This window comes from Lotus japonicus, chromosome 1 (assembly GCF_012489685.1).
Source record: "Lotus japonicus ecotype B-129 chromosome 1, LjGifu_v1.2".
NCBI classification, from domain to species: Eukaryota; Viridiplantae; Streptophyta; class Magnoliopsida; order Fabales; family Fabaceae; genus Lotus; species Lotus japonicus.
The window spans coordinates 91,957,342-91,979,962 of NC_080041.1; the positions used below are offsets into that span (position 1 = coordinate 91,957,342).

At 34.5% G+C, this 22,621-nt stretch overlaps 3 protein-coding genes across 5 annotated transcripts; 1 reads left to right on the forward strand and 2 right to left on the reverse strand.

The window, feature by feature from the left end:
• The first annotated feature begins 762 nt into the window (after positions 1-762).
• On the forward strand, positions 763-6,160 carry LOC130727786 (uncharacterized). 2 transcript variants are annotated; one of them, XM_057579034.1, is made up of 8 exons: positions 763-1,026; positions 1,358-3,277; positions 3,371-3,425; positions 3,988-4,136; positions 4,614-4,700; positions 5,282-5,410; positions 5,628-5,747; positions 5,885-6,160. In XM_057579034.1, the coding sequence occupies exons 1-7, from the start codon at positions 958-960 to the stop codon at positions 5,709-5,711; spliced, it is 2,493 nt and encodes an 830-aa protein (XP_057435017.1). In that variant the 5' UTR covers positions 763-957; the 3' UTR covers positions 5,712-5,747; positions 5,885-6,160. The 2 variants fall into 2 exon arrangements, with proteins under 2 accessions (XP_057435017.1, XP_057435016.1); XM_057579033.1 differs by having other exon boundaries at positions 5,628-6,160.
• Positions 6,161-6,310: 150 nt separating this feature from the next.
• On the reverse strand, positions 6,311-8,053 carry LOC130712001 (putative glycine-rich cell wall structural protein 1). Its single transcript, XM_057561822.1, has 2 exons — positions 7,735-8,053; positions 6,311-6,381 (listed from the first exon to the last, which is right to left on the reverse strand). The coding sequence occupies exons 1-2, from the start codon at positions 8,051-8,053 to the stop codon at positions 6,311-6,313; spliced, it is 390 nt and encodes a 129-aa protein (XP_057417805.1).
• Positions 8,054-11,472: 3,419 nt separating this feature from the next.
• On the reverse strand, positions 11,473-17,088 carry LOC130727787 (uncharacterized). 2 transcript variants are annotated; one of them, XM_057579035.1, is made up of 15 exons: positions 16,472-16,933; positions 16,286-16,370; positions 15,703-16,197; positions 15,320-15,488; positions 15,076-15,228; positions 14,586-14,680; positions 14,343-14,434; positions 13,651-13,721; positions 13,425-13,560; positions 12,784-12,843; positions 12,606-12,691; positions 12,438-12,514; positions 12,278-12,348; positions 11,793-11,850; positions 11,473-11,699 (listed from the first exon to the last, which is right to left on the reverse strand). In XM_057579035.1, the coding sequence occupies exons 1-15, from the start codon at positions 16,657-16,659 to the stop codon at positions 11,553-11,555; spliced, it is 1,983 nt and encodes a 660-aa protein (XP_057435018.1). In that variant the 5' UTR covers positions 16,660-16,933; the 3' UTR covers positions 11,473-11,552. The 2 variants fall into 2 exon arrangements, with proteins under 2 accessions (XP_057435018.1, XP_057435019.1); XM_057579036.1 differs by lacking the exons at positions 11,473-11,699; positions 11,793-11,850 and adding an exon at positions 11,859-12,194 and having other exon boundaries at positions 16,472-17,088.
• Positions 17,089-22,621: the final 5,533 nt, after the last annotated feature.

The following is a 22,621-nucleotide window of genomic DNA, read 5'->3' on the forward strand; positions in this document are numbered from 1 at the left end:
AAAAAAAAGTAGTTACTAATTGTAACAGACTTGGGGATATAAAAGTCAATTTTACTTGTATATATTTTTATCAAGTGAATTCTTCTATACTTAAATAAATATATGAGAAATTGAAAAATTTTACAATTAGTTATGAATATTTTTTTGTTAAAAGAAGAAAATCAATTAGTTATGAATATATTTTTTTTCCGAAACAATTAGTTATGAATATAAAAGATCATCAATAACTAATTGATACTGGTTTTTTTTTTTGATAGAACTAATTGATACTGTTATTTGGTCAAGTTAATTAATTTTATTTATTAAATGAGTACTATTTAATCTTTTACCTCATTGTGATTAATAATTAAAATAAAAATAATTAGTAATTAATATAGTGAAAAAATAAAAGGTTATTAATAAATAAATAATATTTTTTAATTTGATGGTCTAGTCAATTTCAATTTTAATATTTTTATTAATTTTACTTGTTACTATAAAATCTCAAATTGTTGTTAATAATTAAAATTTAAACAATAATTTTTAAGTATTAAAAACTGATTTTTTTTACACATTTCTCATCAGTTTTTTTTTATTTTTTATAATACTCTTCTCATCAAATACAATCCCTTATTTTTTCCGATGCATCAAAAAATAATACATCCCCTTACATGTATGATGTATATTCACAAATCACATTGGTGATCTGTAACCCCTAAAAAAATGGAATTACACAGAAATTGCTCTTTTGTTATATCAAAATCAAATCCTAATTGATTCAATTGAAAATTGTAGCAGAAGAAAAAAAAGGGAAAAAAGAAAAAGCCGTTGCATTAGTGGGGTTTTGCGTTGCGGCGTATAAGGAAAACGGCTTAAAACCCTGAACGGAGGAGAAGAAGGAGGAGGACCAACCACTCATTCATTCACAACACAGACGCTGTGTTCTCGCCGGAGACACCGTCAGTCACTGTTTTCGCCATGGGAGCTCTTCCCACCGTTTTCCCGTGGACTCGTGAGGACGATTTTCTCCTCAAAAACGCCGTTGAGGTTCTTTCTGATTTCTGCTTTGAGTTTCTTTCTCTTCTGCTGCTATGCGTTTTTTCTTCTTTCTCTTTTGCTTATAGCTTCAACACTGATATGAATTACACACAAATTATAGTGTCAATCATTGGTGAAATTTGCAAGTCATTGATGTAGTGAGGCCCATAGTTGTATTTTTGTTTGTTAATTTGAATGTTAATGTTTATGTCTGATTAGGGGCATGCACTTTGAGCTAACATGAATCTGATATTCTTTTTATGTTTTCTCGCTTTAATTTTAGAGACAAACATTATAGGATTTATGTTTAGAAGATTAATCTTGAGTTTTTCATTTGCAGTCTGGTGCTTCCTTGGAATCACTGGCGAAAGGCGCAGTGAAGTTTTCTCGAAGATATAGTATTAAAGAAATACAAGATAGATGGTATTCTATCCTCTATGATCCTGTTGTATCTGCGGAATCTGCTGCAACCATGGCAGACTTTGAGACTCGTGCGACGCCTCTCCCGTCAAGGTTTTTTAATTTTGGGCATTCGAAAGGACGTAAATCTGTTTCTGTAAGGAGTAAATGTAAAAGTGTCCGTTCTTCTTATTATGCCATGCGGAAGAGGTTACGCAAGGACTCGGCAACTTCCATGGACTTCAATTTTCTAGTTGATCCGGAAAATGGCGATTACGGGCTGAACGGAAGCGAGCCTTTGCCTGAAAATAGCATACCCGATGGTGCAACTTCGAATCACTTTTCAGATCTTGATCCGGCGCAATGCGTTTTTCCTGAAAATATGATTGATGGTAATGATGCAATTGATGGAGATACTGATCGTGTGGTTTACCCTGGAGCTGACCATGCAGTTGAAGACAATCTTCCCATTGAGCAAAATAGTATACTTGAGGAAGGATTGCAAATTCGTGGTGATGATGTGTCTTTGAATGGAGCTGCTGAGGAATTGGGGGTTCCAGAAAATATGGATGTAGATAACTTGATTGGAGATGATAATATGCGTTTATCTGCATTGGATCATGTCGACAATGATCATGAAAATTTGTGTTCTGCGTTTTATGAAAATAATCTGTTTGATTCACCTGAGTTAGAGTGTGGGACATCATTTAACGCCTTACCATTATCTCCGCTGCCTGAAGTGCCTGAAATGACTGAATTATGGAGAACAGATGAGAACATTCCAGTAGTTAATTTTCAGTATGATGGTGGTTTAAAAGATTCTGTTGCTTGCGGTCTGGCTGACCTGTCTAATGAACTGGAATTTGATGATGATGAACTGTTTTTGATGAATGGTGATAGAAAAGATGGGATTGATAAGGCTTACTATGATGATTTAAGTTTGCTCTTGCGATATCCTCCAATGGATGTTAGTCCAGATCAGGTACCTGAAAAGGCTGAAACAGAGTTGTTATTGGACTCACATGCCCATGTTGCAGATCTTTCAGTTCCATGCCATGCAAAAGTAGATGATAACTCGGAGTCGCAATGCAGTAGTGTGCAAGTAGTTCACAAAATAGAGTTCCAAATGCCACCTTCTGCCTCAGCTAAAGATCCTCATTTTCCTGAACTAGTTAACGGAGTTATTAACTGTGTACTGAATACTGAGGACCCAGAAGTTCCATCCAATGATGACGTTTTCCTACCCTTTGATGTGCCTCAGTCAACATTTTCTCATTCACATAAATCAAAATCTAGAGAATTCAGTAAATCAATTCCGTCAACTTCTCATGATTATGGATTTAGTAATCATAGAGCTAGTGAAAGAGGTAAAACTTTGATGCAGGTTGAACAAAAAAACTCCAGACAGCCTTCTCAGATGATGGGATCTCAACTCCCAGGGCCTGTTTGTGGTTCTAAGGTAAAATGTGAGTTGCCCTATGGTCATGCATCACACACAGTGTCTAGGAGTGCAGTTATTGTTTCTGGTGGCTTAGTTGGAAACAATAATGCTGCAAACACAACCAATGCTCCTCTGCATGAAAATACAAAGGAAGAGCCTACCAAGGTTGGCTTGGCAAAGCATCTGAGCAATTGTGCGACAAATTCTTTGATTGAGAAACCAGGCGTTGGTTCTAATGACTTGAGGAACCATCCTAAACCTAATGGTTCTAGCATACAACAGGAACAAGATGTAGCCTTGTCACTTGAAAATCATCAATTGCAACATACTGAAATGGGATCCTCAGATGTTCCTGAGGAGGACGAGGATTCTATAGAAAGTGATGATGATGTTCCTTATTATTCTGATATAGAGGCAATGGTAAGGCGTGTTGAATTGAACTTCCAGTCAACTGTTAACACTTTTTTCATGTCTGTTGCTATTTCCTGACATATTCATTCTTCACTTCTACAGGTACTTGATATGGACTTGGATCCTGATGATCAGGATTTGTATTATAATGAGGAAGGTATTGCAGAGCTATGAATTTTAACAGCTGTTGCTTGCTTTGTGCCCACTTGTTTCTTTGTTTTTTTGCTCCGAGAGAAGGGACACCTAACATGAATTAATGACCCAACTGAATAACATTTCTTTTTCTTGATGCTTTTCTGATACTTGCCTTATAGTATGGGAACACACTTCAGATACTTGGGCAGTTAATAGCCACTTTGGACTTATTCTCTTCCTTGTGGTTGCCCATATTTCTGCAATTTCTGAATAAATATAAAATGAGATAGATCCTTTCTGGAGTGAGCTTTGGCTGTACTTTTGTTGCTAGAATTCATGTTATCATACTTACCATGCAATTCTGCAAATCAATTGCATAGTATATTGAATTTGTGAAATATTTACGAAATATGTGTTAATGTTTGCCTTGATCAAGATATGTCCATGAAATATGATCACATTGTTTATGCTAAATAAATCTAAGAACTAAAGGTCATGAAATATGCTCGCGTAAACCATTTAATTTTTCATTGTTACCTCTACTGTATGATAGCTTAACAATGTGTATTCTGATTATGATTTAGTATCAAGTTATCAGCATGAGGAAACTAAGCAAGCTATCGTAAGGCTGGAACAGGGTGCTGATTCTATTACGCAGAGGGCCATTGCTTCACATGGAGCATTTGCTATTTTATATGGTCGCCGCTCAAAGCATTATATTAAGAAAGCCGAGGTATTTGGGCATGTAAATTTACTTGATCTACTAGTCATCTGAGAATCTTTTCCATTGATTCTTTTTTTGAATATTTAAAGCATAATGAGGTCATGTTATTTTTTGTAATAACTTCACTACTGCTAAAATTATCTCACAGGCATATTACATACATAGTTACACATCTTTCTGGATGTTTTATTCAGATTGTTTTTCTGTCTTGACGTGACACAGCGATTGATTTGTAAATTTGAGTCATTTGTTCAAACAGTCTAGGAAATAATATTTGGACAGGCCTGTTAATTAATCAATTATAAACATGAATGTGCTAGGGAAAAGTGCCCTGCTGAAATAGACTTTGTTATTTCCTAGCACATAGAAGCTAAAATAGTGAAGATTACTTGTGATGCGTGACAGAAAATCTGATTGAAATTGTGGTCAAGATTAAATTTAAGACATTGGACGATGCTTTTAATGATGGCTCAATTCATCCTGCAGGTTTTACTTGGACGAGCAGCAGAAGGTGTTCCTGTGGACATTGACTTGAGCAGAGAAGGGAATGCCAATACAATATCTCGACGTCAGGTTTGTTATATTTACTTCTTTACTAACTTTGACTTAAATGTTAATGTAGCAGCAACAAAGTTGTTGCATTTTGATAGTTTCTGATAAAGACATGCATGTTCTACTTTTAAATTTGGACAAAACTGTGTTTACATCAGAAAATTAGTTATACTACAAACATCTCTGTATGCTTCATGAAATACTTTTCACGGTAAAGCACCTACATTCTTTCTCTTCAAAGAGAAAATCATACCCCATACTTGTCTTTTCCTCCAAATTTTAGCTTCAAAGAGAAAACCAATGCCTTATTAAGAGTCTAGTGGAGGAAGAATTGTGAATAGATGTTATTTATTCTTGTGCATCAAGTGTCTATATATCCTCTAGTGCATTAGGGTTATTGATCTTACCACAGGATCAAACTGTCTCATCTGGTGTGGATGCTGTAATCGACATTCTACTTAAAGTATTGTGAGGACATACTATAAATATAAATTCAAATAATAGTTCGGGTGGATTATTAATTTTTTCATGTGTAGTTTGTGACATAAATTGGAAGCGCAGATGGTTAGGTATTAATTATGTTTTTCCTTGCTAATCTGTAGGCAATTATAAAGATGGACAAAGATGGATCTTTCTACATTAAAAACTTGGGCAGGAGTTCAATCCTTGTAAATAACAAAGAAGTGCGCACTGGTCAGTGTCAAAGACTGCATTCCGATTATCTGATTGAGGTATGATACTATGAGCTCTTGTAGCTCCTTTCAAATTTGATTGATTGGCATGAGTAGCCTCAATGTGAATTTTCTTATTGGAACCGATTTTTTTTTTCCTGATAAAAAAATGGAGACTACAGTAGCTTGCGGCAAGAACAGAAAAATGCTGAAGATGAAAGATAAATTTGAAATTATGCAAATATAGAATATAAAGCAGATATGGTTTATTTTGCAGTTGAAGAGCATGCCATTCATATTTGAGACAAATGAAAGTTGTGTGAAGCAGTTCCTGGAGCATATGACTGACAATGGAGTGTAATTGTAAATGGTAGCAAGAGGTCCACTAACACAGAAGGTGCTTCTTATTTCTTCTGCACTTTCTGATTTTTGCTAAGGAGTGACCCTGCTATTGCATGTCAATACTTTTATTGGTGGAATGGAAAACTTCTGCAGCTCTTCACTATTCTTCCCCATGTTCCTTTGCCTGTGAAGGTTGATGATTCTTCAACCCCAAAGTTCTGATATGGCAAATTCATCCCAACCCTGAGTGCTTCTTGTCACCGCCAATGCTGAATCTGAAACTTTATTGCTTATGCAAGTGCAAAGGACGCATACTACTGTTTGAACAGCATTTTCTTTCTTAAATCTTTGAGCAATTTTACCTTACATTATATTTAGAAGCATAAACAGCAATCTGTTAGTTGAAAATTACTGCTTTTGGATTCGAGAATCGGTTGAGTTCAATTTTGAAATATTTCTATTGACTAATTTCAAAGATTGTTAAAATTGTGATACTATCTTCAATGCACTTCTATATTACAAATTTGGAAGCTTGCTTTGGAAATTGAGGAGTTGGCTCACTCCCATACATTTTTTTTGACAAGCCTCACTCCCACACATGAATTTTAAGAAAAATACTCAATACACATTCTCATACTCGTAGATAGCAACTTTAATACTCACCCTTATACCTATAACCATTTTCATACCTATTACCCACAATTCAAGTACCCATATATTATATTGCAATTTTTTCGATAAACAACAAAACACACGATTCTTATTATTAAAAGGAGAAAAATGCATTCAAGACTTTGTCACACAGCTAGCAGATATGAATGTAGATTTGGTGCCTCCTCTTTAGGATATGTTTAGAGTCGATCTCGATCATGTGCCTCTTTCTGCGAATGGACTCAACCAAATAACCAATATAGGAATAGATTATAGGCAAATTCTGTGGTACCCAGAAATTCTTTTGGGTACAGTACCCCAACTAGATGAAATTATGAAATTGAATGGCAAAAAAAAAGAGAAAATTAGACCTTTTAACTTTTGTTGGAATCTTAGACATCATGTCCGTTGTTCCAGCTCTTTTTAAGTCAGAATCTAGTGGTGGAAGTGGAAATGTATGCGATGTAAGAACAAGAGAGTTATTGACCATAATAAGGGTGAGTTATGGAAATTGGTGTCTGGCGAACAACAAGATAATGAAATAATCTACTAAAATGCTCATGAATGATGAGTCTAGAGGCTTTTAGAAGTAAAAAAAATTGGAGATAAAGTGGTTTTACATCATTTAAGGTACCGTACCCTCATTTAAATTGAGGTACCACAGCAAGCACCGATGGACATTAATTTCGGAATAAAACACATTGTAGTCACTTTAATTAGTTAGTAGTTCACTCAGCTTTTCATGTGACAAAAGCAAAGAATATTCCGTATGCTTGGACTTGGATGGTGCTTTTGTCTTCATTTTACTTAGTGGTTCCAATCACTAACGTCTTAAACAAAGCTAGAATATGTTTAGTGGCAAGAGTTCATCGTTGCGCCAGTTAAGTGATTAGAATTTAGAATTATAGTCGGATTAATTATTATTTCATTATTTATAAATGTTTTTTGTAAGCGCGTTTCAAGTTCAGGGATGAAACAGTCTGGTACTAACTTCAAATTACCCAAAAATACAAAGATCTAATATTGATGAAAAGAAATAGATTAATATGAAAAAAATAATGGCTTAGAAAGGGTGAAAGCATTTCAGGGTCTGCGACAATGAGCCTTACACATATGATGACAATCATAGTAACAAGGTCCGCCACAATGAAGAGGACAATCCAACTTCATGCCTCTGCATCGAGTTCTTGCCATGCATTGTGCAAACTCACCCATAACATAATCTTCCTTCTCAGACATGTTCTTCCTATTTGAATTATAATGAGGAGGTTGACCTCTTCCCCCTCCCTTTCTTTTACCATGTCTTGGTTGGCCTCCACACCCCCATTTCCACCACCCACCCCCTCCTCCTCCTCCTCCTCCACCACCACCTCCTCCTCCCCCTCCACCACCTCCTCCTCCACCACCCCATCCCCACCCATAACCGCCACCACCCCCACCTCCTCTGCCGCCGCCTCCTCCCCCACCACCACCACCACCACCCCCTCCTCCTCCACTATAATAATTACCTTTGTCAACATTATCATTGTAGGAGTAGGAGGTTTTGTGTTTTTCCTTTGCACCTTCATTTACACCTTGACCTGAGAAAGTAACAAAAGTGGCATTGCCTTGACTAGGAGCATTGCCATTTTTGAGCTCGTCACCTTTTAGCCCAACAATTGCCATGACAAGAATAAGACAGAGAACCCAATAATTTCTCAAGGTCGCCATCTTTTGGCACACTGTTGGATATTATAGTACGCATGCTGTCTCCTTTAGAGCTTATATATATAGAGAGAACAATGAACCGTTATCAGCAATGTCTGTCTCCCACTACCCACCTAATTAGATCTATAAGAAATTCTAAACTGTTAAGCTCGATGCCTTGCTCCTCACTTTGTTTTGTCCCCACTTTAGCCACTTGCTGATACATCATACATGAACTGCCCCCCAAACTAATCCCACTATTCCACTAACACTGCACACCAGCCCCACCTTTAGCCTGTCCTGCATATCATTCTTATAGTAATAGAGATTTGAGCATAAAAATATTATGAAAATATATTAAAATGTGCATTACATGGTTTGGATTTATCTCATCTAAACCAAGTCAATAAATTAAGTCATGGCAATCCTTAATTGAGAAATCAACCGTTGAGATTGTGATCTACTTACAAATGTATAAGAAGTTATGACGTTATATATACTTCAACCATTAATTTTTGAATCAATAGTTATTATGACTTACTTTACTCTATGAATCTAAAGTGCTTTTCTCTTTAGAGTAGCTAAATTCTATTTGGACATGCACTACCCCCATTAATTCTGTAGTTGGGTCGAGGATATCTAATTTTCAACAAGATTTCTTCCATCATTTTTGTTCTTTTGGTTTTGGAGGGTCAATATCAATGTCTCAACTTGAAAGGTGTACATGATATTTCTAAAAAACAACCTTAATGTAACTTTTGAGACTTTAATCAAATTAATCAAATCAATGCCATATCTACATGTCAAAAACCCCTTTTTTGCAATGGTAAAGATTTATTAAAAGCACAAAATTTATTGTAAAAAAAGAATACCAGATCGAAAATGCAGGCCCTGGATTACTGTTTGTAGTTGTACCATTTAGCATACTTAGAGCATCTCCAATGCAAGGTTCTTAGTTCTTATTTTGGGGTTAAGAACTAAGAACTAAGAACTTTACCATTGGAGGTGCTGACATGGACTCCTTAGTTCTTAAAAATAAGAACTCGGTTCTTATATAAGATGTTTTGCTTTTTGAGTTCTTAGCTTAAAATATTAATTATTTCTCTCTCATCCAAATTACTTTATTACCTTATGAGTTTTGTTTTATTACTTTATGGAAAAAAAAGTATAAATAATGTGGTTGGTGGGACCAAATGAGTAGTAGTAAGAACTAAAAACTAAGAACTCATGGTTGGAGCAAAATTACTTGAGAGTTGCTTAAACACATGTGGCAATACGGGCCCACATGAATAGTGCTAAGAACTAAGAAATAAGAACTAGCATTGGAGATGCTCTTATATAAGATGTTTTACTTTTTGAGTTCTTAGCATGAAAAGTTAATTTTTTCTCTCTCATTCATCAATTCATTTAATTTAGATATTGAATTAGCATTTAAATTTAAATCAAAATTATATGAAAGTAAAAAATATTACTACTATAATGATATTGTGGGACCAAATGAATAGTGCTAAGAACTAAGAACTAAGAACTCATGGTTGGAGCAAAATGTGCATAGAGTTGCTTAAACACATGTGGCAGTACGGGCCCACATAAATAGTGCTAAGAACTAAGAAATAAGAACTAGCATTGGAGATGCTCTTATATAAGATGTTTTACTTTTTGAGTTCTTAGCATGAAAAGTTAATTTTTTCTCTCTCATTCATCAATTCATTTAATTTAGATATTGAATTAGCATTTAAATTTAAATCAAAATTATATGAAAGTAAAAAATATTACTACTATAATGATATTGTGGGACCAAATGAATAGTGCTAAGAACTAAGAACTAAGAACTCATGGTTGGAGCAAAATGTGCATAGAGTTGCTTAAACACATGTGGCAGTACGGGCCCACATAAATAGTGCTAAGAACTAAGAAATAAGAACTAGCATTGGAGATGCTCTTAACGACAGAGCACCAAAATACTTTTGGGTCGATATTCAATGGACACATTTGAAAACTTTAAAGAGGATGTACCAATTTTTTTTTGAATATTCTAATTCACCATTCATCAAATTAATCAATAACAATTACATGAGAAGGGTAAGGATGAAGATGAACCCTCGTATAGGCTTATCATGCATCATCAATTCACTTGTTGGTGTTGACCACCTCCATCACCTTGTTATACACGCCCTTTCCTCTGTCGTATGAGTTACTATTTCTTGACCTTTAAGCCTACGATACCGTAGCATTAGAACGTATGCTACAAGACCTAAATAGTGGTTTAATAGAGACGGATGATAAAATTAAGTACAGGACCAGATAGGTGCTCAAATAGTCCAATGGCTTAAAAAGTAAATTATCCACCCACCCACGTGAAAACCAATACTAACCAGCCATGATGTATACATTTAATTACAAAAATCATTGTATTGAAACAAGCACCTTCATTTACATTCAGGGATAATACGTCAGTTATAGTAATATCTAATGGCAATAGCCAATACTTTCAAAGGATGAACTGATATTCCTAGACTAAGGTGACCACTTAAGTTCTACCTTAATCTTCAAGCAACCTTATCATATCTAACTTGATTAGGATTAAGCAATCTAATCTAATGAGTAATGATCGAATAGAATAATGTTTAGCTTCTTTCCGTGGAGACATTTTTTTTTGGGTAAATTCTCACAAGGCATTTCGGCTTTAGCAATCAAGCGAAAAGGTTGGTAGTCACTTACCAGTTACCACAGTCCGCTCCCTTGTTTTATTGGTGGACTTATAACTAGCACTAGTCACTTAAATAAAGCTCCCTATGCTTGCTTCTAGGTCATATTGTCCATAGTTCCCAGATGACTCTTCTTTCTCATTGCATCATGTAGAAAACGGATTTGGATTCCTTGCCGTAAGAGAAATCCCGCTTTCACGCATTCAAGCGTTTTTAGTCGTTTGATCTTCATCGGGCGAGGCACATTTTAAGACCACTCACATTTGAAGTTATAAGAAGTAACTTGGAATAATAACTCAAAATGTGAGCTTTCAGAAACGAAGTGCTTGAATGCATGAACATGAGATTCCCTTGACTGCAAGGAATACAAATGCATAGAAGATACAAATCATTGCCGACAGTACTTCCAAAACAACTACTCCCTCCGTTCCTATTTAACTGTCCGGGAAGAGAAGAAACACACATATTAAGGAGTGCAATTAATTTTGTTGGTTTTCATAAAAGTAGTATTAGTTTTTCATTTTTACCCTTTAATTTGCCTTTTATCTTTCTTCATTTATTATTCTGATAAGGGTATTAGTTGTAAAAACATCATTTAATACTCTCTTGAAATGCTAAATGGACAGTTAAATAGGAACAAATTATTTTTCTCAAAGTGGACAGATAAATAGGAACGGAGGGAGTAGTTTTTAGTTTTATTTACCTATACCTATGGCAAATGAGCAGGCAGTAGCCTAGAGAAAACTCGTTGATATTAATCTCTCATGAAAGCAAATATAGGGGGAGAGAAGAATGGAGGAATGGAGAAAAGGAAGCTAGTTCACTATACTCTTCTCTTCATGGGGCCTTTCTTGTTCGCTCCTGAAAACAGCAAAATAATTGTCCAGTTCAAGCTGCTCCAGGATTTTCTGTGTCTTCCACAGGTAGGAAGAGTGGCCTTCTATAAGTTGTGTCACATCAACCTGCACAGCAACAAAAGAAAATAATAGCACCTTCAAGCAATACATCATAAATTAATAAACAGTTTTATTGAGAATAGGATATGAAGAGCTTACATTCTCAATCCCGGGAACATCAACAGGTTGGATTCCAGCTAATCCTTGTGAAAGTAAACTGTGCATGCAAAAATATTTCAAAATATATTTATGAGCTTATGCTCTCTTAAGGGCATGCTTGGTAGGGAGAGTGGAAAATAAGGAGAGGGGAGAAATTTGATTGGGATTTAAAATCTTCTATTTTTAACCATTGTTGCTTTGTAGAGATTGAATAATGGGGGGAAATCATGACTTCAAAGTTTCATGCGCTCGGATAGGGAGGGTGGAGTGAAAAAAGTGTTGCACTTTACTTTCAACTGTTTGACGTTTACAATGTGACAGCCAAGTGTAAAGAGATTTCCCCATCACAAGAAGCTATTACTACCTTTCAGTGACAAAGACATGGTTGTCGACTTGTCGTTGCTATAATTACAGATATAATGAGATTTAGTTAAATATCCAACATTTTTGCTAGCATGGCTTAAACATATATAGATAGCCCATACCTGGCTCGGAAAGTTATACCAAGGGTCCAGTCATTTGTCGAGTAAGCGTTCACAAACCTTCCAGCCACCATCTGCTAGTGGTAGGATCATCAAATACTTAAGAAAAAGTCAATGGATGAAGAACTTAAAAAATGTGGAGAAGTTTCACACTTCCACGTACCTTTCTAGCGGCCTTCCAATTTTCGTCATTAATTGAGATGGGTGCTCCAAGGAAAACAACCTTTTCGACTAGTCCAGCTGTAGACGTTAGCATAATATGAAGATTTTATTCACCAAACAGTCTAAACATAATATCTGAGAAAATCAAGAAGCAATGATTCCAGGTTACCATTGTCCCCATCAGAGTCAGCCAAGAATTGGAGACACTTGAAAATAACACGGGCTCCCAACGAGAAACCTACTAGTGTCACAGGCCTGGACCATAATAGAAAGCTCCAAATTATTGTATTTTATACAATGTGGCAACATTACCATCAACCTTTTACAATAATAATAGACGGTGTCACCTGTTTCCTTGCAAGCCTTTCAGCAACACCTCCGCAAGCACCTTACCAGCCTTGTCGGATCTGCTCCAACAAAGAGAGAGGCAAGCTAATATGAAAGATGTGATGTAACTATACTTGGGCTTGTAGGATTTGAGGAAGCATTAAAGATTGTTTAGAGATAAGTAATGGATGAAGACTTAAGATCGACCAACAAGAATCATACATGGAAAAGGTAGATTGATAACTAAAGTTTGGGTGAAGTACGTTTCCAGAACTAATTTAGGTAATGAGAGAAGTTTTAATAACAAGCTCAAAGCGAGGTTGGCGTCCATGGGCTGTGTACAACAATATGGAATTTATCTTCAGAATTATATATGCTCAAGTAGCACTACTAGATACCATCAAAACGTTACTAGCTTTAGCAATAAAGATCTATCAACTTGATGTCAAGTATATGTTCTTGAATGGTACATTCAAGTCCATAAAATTAAATCCATAAGATCATGAGTAATGCTAGAAGCCTAGAACTACAAATTTAGAGCGAATTATCATCTGTCTCATTTGCAAAAAAATTGGGCTCCATGTGTTTGTCGCTTTAAATGGACATCATAACATGTTTGCATGTATATAAAATGGGTACTACGACCATGAAAAACACTTACCTGTCTATAGCAACTGCCCATTTGCTGTCTATAAGATCAAATGTAGTAACTAAAGTTGCTGGCCATGCTAATGCTGCCACAAGTGTGCTTAATACCGTCATCATGGCGCCTCCTTTCATCAACTCAACCGCAATTTCTAAAATATTAACCATCACATGCTTTCAGTTTGAATATTTCAAATATATTTGATCATTACTCAAACAGACACAGGGTTCAACGAAACTACTTGAAGTAAGCCAATCCTGGATGGCAGTGCTCAGAGCAATCAAATTTTTAGACTCATATTGGAGCACATACCTATAAAGCAACAAAAATATTGAGAATGCAACTGAAATTGAAACTAGATTTTAATCACTCAGATAAAACATTTAGTAAAATTAATAATTAATTAGAGGATCGGCAATACAAAGTGATAGTAAGACATTATATACTTTAAAAGATTGATCATTCACGTAACCTTCCACTTTAACATGTAAGTTTTAGGAATCAAAATACTGAAAGGGCTACTTGGAAGGTCTGCACTAGGAGGAAGAGGCCTGGGCTTGTTTCAGCGCCTGGGCCTGGTGGTCCAGGGGTTGCGCAGGTTTAGCCGGGACCTGCTGTTTGGCTGTGCAGGTGTCTCTATTTAGGGACGCACCTTCCAAGCAGCCCTTTCATTATTTCGATCCCTAACTGTACGGTATCCTGAAATAATAAACTAAAGACAAGAAATAAAATTTCTAGTACGTATGTAGTATATTTGACTTATACAAGAGCTTGCTCATAAAAACCATATATTAAAGGTGAATCTCAAGATCAATGCCACAAAGAGGATTGCAAAGACAAAACAGCATTCTGACCACAGCATGGGCACATGTATACGGTGCAGTAATAAAAATTTAACAAAACTTCTAGCTCTAGAGGATTATTTTCCCATACCTCTCTGAGTTATCATAGTGACCTTCCCAAGGTTTCACAAAATCCTTCTCCTCAAATGCAAGCCCAGAAATGGAGATACTGACCGCTAGGTGCTGAAAATTAAGATCCATATGGGTTCATCAGCAAGTCTTGCACAAAGTGCATAGTAAACCTCCAAAACATCCTCCCCCACTTCCCCTGAACCCATGAAACACCTAATAGTCCAGCGAAATTTGTATGATATAATGAAATTTTGGAACTTACACCTTGATGAACGCCTCCAATTTCTTTCAACTCAAATTCCTCAAGACTTCCAATTCTTGTAGCCATCTTACTCCCAGTAAGGCCAGCTCCAGCAGCTGAGGTACAAAAGAACCAAGTCACTGAGCATTACCCATGAAATGAAAAACTTTCCAAGTCACTCAACTAGTGTTGCCTACCACTGAAAAAGATTGCTTAATGAATGTCAGTAAAGAGTTTATATATGTCAGAATACTTTATCTATATATGTCCATGGCCATAGAATACTTAATCTATAAAGACAATCTAGAATGCATTTCCAGTTTTCTTGTATAAATGGTAAAGGCTTTCACAACTTATATAAGTTTGATCCATATTGATGATATCGACAGGTTCTACATTGGCTGCCAAGGCCTAACACAACCCTTCTCCTTTGGCCGGGCTTGGGACCAGCTACGCAAGTATAGGCGGAGTTTTTCACAACTTATATAAACCAGTATTAAATGTTTCACACCTCCAAATGATGCAGCAACAGCAACAGATCCAGCAACAGACCCCGTAGCAGTTGCTGCTGCAGCAAATCCACCAGCTCCAATGAAAGGAACAATACTGCCAAATGTAGGAGCCAAAGCACCCAATCCGTGGGCAATTGCAGGGGCAGCCAGGCCTACCAAAGCATTTCAACACTTACGATACTGGTATTACCACACCTTTGGGTTAGATGAAGATACTAGTAAGTCAGATATGTAGACATATACCACCAGTTATAGCCATTAAGGTTCCTCCAGTTACAGCAGCTGCTCCAATAATGCCTCCACGCTTCCATTTATCCCAGTTGTTTTCTGAACCTATAGATTCATCTTCCTTGGCACCTGCTTCACTCAATGAATTCATTAAAGAAAAAGCAACCATGGACTCCATTGCTTCCTGCAAAATATTATGTTGGGGGTGAAATTCTAGCAATAATTGCTGCCCAAGAATCACTTTGCCACAACCAACAAACCATAGACATACCGATATCTACATTCTACACCCCATCATTAAGGAGTGTTTTTTCTATGAACATTCACACATGAAAAATGTAATATATAATTTGATAATAGTATTTGAAAAGCATGTACGTATTTCCAAGCACACAGACCATTTCATTCCACTTGACACCAAGCCATGTAGCAATCAACCGCAAAGACACACGGTGACGAGCATCATAGCCCTGCCTTGATCGACAGCACTTATTGTCAACCTCCGCCGTATCCGCTACACAAGCCGAAACAAGCGCGTAAAGAACTGTCACTTTCCTCTGGTAACTGATCAGACTTGCCTCCTCCAGAGGTTTCTCCAATGTTACATTTTCAAGTTCAGTGGAAGCTTGTTTCTGTTGAGGCAGCAAAGCTGAACTCTCACTGTCTTTAGTTTTACTATCACTATGGGGCTCAACAACCGGAGGAGCGGTGGTATTGCATAAATAATCTTGGCTCTTCTGCTCATGGCCTCCGGATTCCCCAGACGACGATTCAGCAATACTAGCAGTGCTCATGCTCTCAGTCATTGCATCAACAGCCTTGGTCAATGCAGCTTCTTTATCCAATCTTTCCGAAGAATTCGCATCAGATTCCTCCGCCAGTAATTTCAAGAACTGGAATGAAATTACAGTAACTCTATGTCAAATAAATTTGAACCTAAAATAGAAAAATGAAAAAGGAAGACAATGAAAAACAACATACAGATCCAAGGTGATGCCTGAATTGGGAAGAGGAACCGGCGGTTTCCTTTAGGCCATTCGAGGATTGGTCATCCACTCCAAGGAACCTGATAGTTTTGATTTGATCAACATATTAAAATCACAATGCAAAATCAAGATCCATAGTTACAGCATTAAGTTGAATCATGCATTGGAGTGAATAGAATACCTAAGAACAGGCGAAAGCAAACCGAAATTGTCGTGAATCCAAAGCTCGGGGTCGTCTGAAACGGAAGCGGCGTTCTGAGCGGTGGTTGGAGATTGGTGAATTTGGGAGTGGTGAAGTGCGAGAGCGAAGAGAGCACCTGCTGCATATCTATGAGTAGGTGGCAACAGCATCGATGGGGTTTCCTCCATCGCGTTACACGAAACCGAAGCGGTTAACTGATATCAGATTTCGAAGCGGTGATATTGTGTTGGTGAGTGGTGACTTGTTGGAGGAAAATGAAACAAAGGGAGGAAAATTCACCAAAATAACTGAGCTTGTTCAAACTTCAAATTCGCACTTGCTTTGACGGAGGAATAGAATATAATGAAATGGCTTATTTCTCTCGCGCTAGCGGGAAATGCATGTTGCTCGCCGTGACTTGAGCACACAATCACTACATCAACCATGCCCCTCTGTTTTTCAGGAGACTCCTTTTTTTTTATTTTTATTTTTTTTTATCTTGACCAAGGTATCCCAAAGCCGACAGCCGTGAGACTAATCTCTCGTTTCACGGTGCACTAAGCAGTAGGGGGCTCGCCAATGAATTTTCTCTATTCGCAAGAGTTGGCAAACAACCATTATTTACTTTATTATTTCTGGAACCATTATTTCTCAAATTTTAAATCTTGAAACAACCTCACCCTGCAATTAAGTGTGCTTTGACATGAGTAGTATGGTGACCTCCTCTCAAGTTATTCTTTTAGCATTTTTCACAACCTCCACTCAATATAAGTACAGTAAGTGATCAAACCAACAAAATAAGTGGGTAAAAGACTAAAAACTTAACTACTAAATCAAAAATCTCACAAAATCTTAAATCACAAACCCAAGCATAATTGCAAGTAATAACGAGGTGTGTGTAGCTTGTGACTTGTGAGCTAAGGGAAATGAAGGGTATTGAAAGGTGAATGATCAGAGTTCAAACCCTGGTGAATGAACTAATATACTAACAATTAACAACTAATATTTGCCTATAAAAAAATAGATGTTTATCTAATGATAAACAATTTAAGCCACGGTAAGAATGAAAGCATAAATTTGAAATTTTTCACTTAAGAAAAAATTAAACGAGTGTCAGAAAGACTTTTTAAATCGATAATAGAAATTAGAAAGAACATGACTTTCTTTAAATAAATTTTACTTAGATGCATCAAGGGATGTATAATTATTTGTACAATGAGAACTTATATTTTGAATTATTCAAGCACAAATGAGAAAATAAAAACATTATCAAGTCTAGTAGATTGCGGTATGGTGGTTGGAAACTAATTTAAAAACTGCAATAAAACAAATCATAGATGATTCAAAATTATCATTTCCCATCCGAATGAGGAATAGGCGCGGCATTACCTCCTCCGCCATAGAAAGGAGTTTGGTCCCAAATGCCATAGTCCTCCTCTACATCTTCAGTGAACCGATGAAACTCATCTCCTTGGTTCATGTAATCCTTTCTCGGCCAAACAATAGATGATGCTGGAGGCTGCGCCGGTGATGAGGAGGATGCTATCAATGCTAATGGTGCGGATATCACAATTGCTATCATCATAACCAGTATAGTCTTACTTAACTCCAACCTAACTGCGGTCATGATTTTGGATTTTTGGTTTAGATAGAGATATTAATTATGCAAGTTCTTTGGAGACTAGAGCTCATGTTCTAACCAAGTTCTTTTAATGATCTTTTCATTATATAGAGGGAATGGTCCAATCACCATGATGACTCATTATTAACGAGATTATGAGGTAATTAGTGTTCAATTTATAGTTAATTAGTTGTTCTCTTGCTCACACGGTATGAATGGCATGTCATGTTTCTTGCATGTTCTCCATAGCAACATCAATGAGAAGTTGAATATATTCAATTTATATGTGAGTTTTTTTATAAGCCAAAGAAAATTTCAATAAAAGAGAGTATTAAATAGAATCATAGTCCAAATACAAGAGTAACATGTTAAATATAATAAACAATGTGTCTATATCATCAACAAAAAAGAAAAATCAAAACCTTTAGGTTTAGTGAGGATCAAATAGCCTTAACTCTTTTCACAAGAGACACTACTTGAAAAGTATGTTTTAAAGTAAAAAATTAGCGTCGACTCCCGACTCTTACGCTAAATTTTTCTCTTTAACGTCAACTAGACTACGCACAACATCGATTTAAAACTCTAGCTATTCAACTTAAAGATAACGTAGTCAGGCCAATGCTAGCTAACATATACTTACCGATCATCAATGTTAACTCCAATTGACGCTATAATGACCAGTTAAATTTGTGTCCGTCTGACGTCTATTAGCATTTCAGCTTGCAACAACAGTTTTGCTATGGTTTTGGAACTCTTAGGATGATGATGTATGCATGGTTTGTTCCTATATTGAGGCAAATATATTATCTTTTATTTTATATTAATTAACCATGATTTATCTTTTAAAAAGAGCACATTATAGAAACATATTCGAGGTGAAATGTGTATTTAAGGATGAATTTAAGTGTAACTCTAAAAAAATTTAGGCTTCTGTTTGTTCTTAAGTGCTTTGTGGGTTTGATAGGTGCTTTGGGCATGTTGGGTTGTTGCTGGATGTGCCCTTTTTTTATCCTTTTGAGGAGGGTTGTATATCTTTATCATTTCCTCATTATTTAATATATTTTGCTTTCGAAAAAAAATTGGACAGGAATTAGTGTACTTTAACCATAAAAAAAATATGATGTCAAAATGTTAATAAATGAAATACATAACCATCTAAATAGATACAAACCATCTATGTAGGTTATCTCGATTTTTCTGACCAACACAATCTATAGAGTAGTCTTAAAAAATATCCTAGAGGTTTAAAAATATTACACTGACCCCAAAAAATTTCATGTTTATTGGAGGTTAAAAACTCTTACTAAACTTTTTATTACACTCCATATTTAGTGGCAACAGAAACCACCACTAAACGCATTTGCTGGCCAGATGTCATGCATCGTACAAATTACATGTATAATGTATTGCCTAAATTCTTAAACTTTTTGTTTTAGTTATTTAACTTTTGTCGTTGTTTTACCTCCACTACAGTGGATTTGCTCTAGCGAGCCCCTCCTTCCCAAAATTGGCACGTATGCTTCTCTAATTGGTAACATTAGAGATCTGTTAATTGGAGCGTGATTGGATGGTGCATGATGTGCAGCACCTTTGGGGGAAGGAAATGCTTGTGCGAATTTTCTTGCAAAGGCTGGTGCTCGCCAGAATCATGCTATGCAAGTTATTCAAGATCCTCCGCCGTAGTTGGAACCTCTTTGGTTTGCCGATGCAACTAGTAGCTCATTTGTGAGGGAGTAGTTTATTTTGTGTTACTTTTTTTCTTTTCTTTTTTGAGCATAGCCCGCCCATGAAAAAAGAAACTATACAATTTATCTCTTTTTTTTAATCTAAATCATCATTTAATAATTATCACTATAAAATCTATATATATATGTAAAGCTCACTTGAGCTATAAGTATTAAATGCATTAAATAATGAAGTTAAACAAATTTTTATTAAATTTTTTTTTAATTTTTAATTAGTAATTGTTAAACTTTTCAATTTCTCATTTTTAAATAAAATATTAATATTATTTAAATTTTAATTATTAATGAGGGAAATTTTTAAGTAATAATAATAATTGAAATTGACTAACTTTACACTAATAACAATATTACATAGTTAATAGTAATTTTTTATACTTCTTTCTAATTGTAAAACTTTCTAATTTTTTATATATTAAAATTAATTTAATAATAACTATTCATCATAAGTTGAGGAATTTAAAAAAAAAACTTATTACTATTTTTTACACCACCTACTAAAATGTAAAAGTAAAAGTTACTTTGAACCTTTGTATTAACATTTTCATTTGTATTAAATAAATTATATTAAAATATTAAAAATGAATAAAACTGCCTAAGTCATTAGCTATTTAAACACCTACTAAAATGTATAATTAAATTGAAATTTTGTTATAAATACACCAAAAAACAAAAAAAAAATTGTATTATATACATTAAACTAAACTAAAACCTGATCAATAATATTTTCAAATTAATTAGTTATTCAACTACCAACTAATTTTCATGTTTGTTATATAAGGTAAAATAGAACATGACAAAAGACTCCTGAAGCATAACTCTTTAGTTCTCTAAAAATGTGTGGAAAAATAAAAACGAAACAAGACACTCTAATAAACAAAAACTTCACTTTTATTTCAGGTAGGGAGGTTAATACGAGTTAGTGTAATGATTTAATAAAATATTTAATTAGATACAAAAATATTTCAAAATATATATATTAGTCATAGTCATTTATTTTTTAATTTAATTATCATAAAAAATTCATAAAATACATTAAGCAGTAAAATCTTCCTAGCTTTGTACTAAAATAAAGGAAGCAATAGAAAATTTCTTTGTAATTAATATGTTAAATAATAAAATAAAAAACTGAAAAAAATTGTATTTTCAAGAGTAATTCAACTACCTAAATTGAATAATAATGGTCATAAACTTTAAAAATTGACTTCAATTTCACATTAGGGAAAAATAACAAAAATTAAACTTGATTAATGACAAAATAATGTTATCAATAAATAATTTAGGTAAAATAGTTTAAATTTTAAAATGACGCTATAAGGTATTTACTATTAACTATAACGTAACGTTCAAAAAAATCTACAACGTATGTGTGTTTTATTTGAAGAAACAATCTCAATATAATTTTATGATCTTATAATATATTAGTAAAAATGATTTTGAGCACGCTTAATAGAGAAAAATAGTTATGACCGAAGTTGAATAAATATAATTCTTAATCTATTTAATTTATATCTTATTATAGTTGAAAAAGATGAAATTACTTTATTTTTCACGATTTTAACATGTGTAAACCTGTTTGGGAAATTGTGATTACCCTTTCCAATTCTCCGAAAAAAGTACAAAAAATGGTAAAACAACTTTTTTAATGGCATTAAAAACTTATTGCTTAATCTTTTTTTTCAAATGGACTGTATTATTTTTCACATTATTAAATAAATAAATAATTAAATTTATAAAATGATCTAACATGTGTAAACCTGTTGGGGAAATTGTAATTGCTCTTTCCAAAAAATGACTTTCTCTGTAAAAAGTACAAAAAATGTTAAAATAACTTTTTTCGATGGCATTAAAAACTTATTGCTTAATCTTTTTTTCAAATGGACTGTATTATTTTTCACGTTATTAAATAAATAAATAATTAAATTTATAAAATGATCCAATGTTGATTATTAAATATTAATTATTAAATTCGAGTAATATTAATTATTTATAAAGAAAACTCCAATACTATTTATTGAAAAGTCTTTTTTTTCAAAATTATTGAAATAATGAACACAATTATTATTTTTTATTTTAAAATAAAAATTATTTTAATATTTATGTAATAATTTAAATTGTAATTATTATTATATAATGTTAAAAATATTGTAAATAAACCCGTGCAACGCACGGGTATAATACCTAGTAAACTTTTAAAGGATAACTGAGCAGTAACGCCTTATATTAAAAGTTAAAACCTATCATCACCTCATATTTTTTCCAACAACTATTATCACCAATTACTCAACTTTACTATCATTTTGTCTCTTCAACTTAACTTGCTTTTTAGAGTTCAAAAAAAAACTTAACTTGCTTTCTAAACCAGTGCATCTTTAAATTTTTTTTATATGGAGGAGCTTGTAAAAGAAACTACACAATCAGTTTATTTTTGAAAATAATGATAATGTTATTTTAATTAATTTTGAAATTCATGAAAGGAGCTATATATATATATATATCTAAGGGGAGTTTTTGTTGTTTGTTTGATCTTCGTTTTGGTTTCGAGCTGTTAATTGTTCCTCATTTAGACTTTGGACATTGAATTGATATTGAAGATTGAAGAAGAATCCAAACGATGAAATTCAACTTGGTTAGTTTGTTTTGACAACGAAGGAAGAGGGAGGAGGATACTGAACTTGCCCGCAAAACGAGCGAAAGATACAGACTGGTACTGAAAACAACTTGAATGAAATCGTAGAGGAAGAGGCAAACCATGAATATGAATATGACAACAGAGGGTTAAAATAG

Bases quoted from the DNA above. Each gene is read 5' to 3' on its own strand.
- LOC130727786 (XM_057579033.1), top strand. From the start codon at position 958: ATGGGAGCTCTTCCCACCGTTTTCCCGTGGACTCGTGAGGACGATTTT. The intron at 3,278-3,370 runs GTAAGGCGTGTT...TCACTTCTACAG, and splicing joins ATTCTGATATAGAGGCAATG to GTACTTGATATGGACTTGGA. The intron at 4,701-5,281 runs GTTTGTTATATT...GCTAATCTGTAG, and splicing joins ATACAATATCTCGACGTCAG to GCAATTATAAAGATGGACAA.
- LOC130712001 (XM_057561822.1), bottom strand. From the start codon at position 8,053: ATGGCGACCTTGAGAAATTATTGGGTTCTCTGTCTTATTCTTGTCATG. The intron at 6,382-7,734 runs GTGGTGGAGGGG...TGTGGGTAATAG, and splicing joins ATGGGGTGGTGGAGGAGGAG to GTATGAAAATGGTTATAGGT.
- LOC130727787 (XM_057579035.1), bottom strand. From the start codon at position 16,659: ATGGAGGAAACCCCATCGATGCTGTTGCCACCTACTCATAGATATGCA. The intron at 12,692-12,783 runs GTGACACCGTCT...ATTATGGTCCAG, and splicing joins AAAGGCTTGCAAGGAAACAG to GCCTGTGACACTAGTAGGTT. The intron at 12,349-12,437 runs GTACGTGGAAGT...TACCACTAGCAG, and splicing joins ATTGGAAGGCCGCTAGAAAG to ATGGTGGCTGGAAGGTTTGT.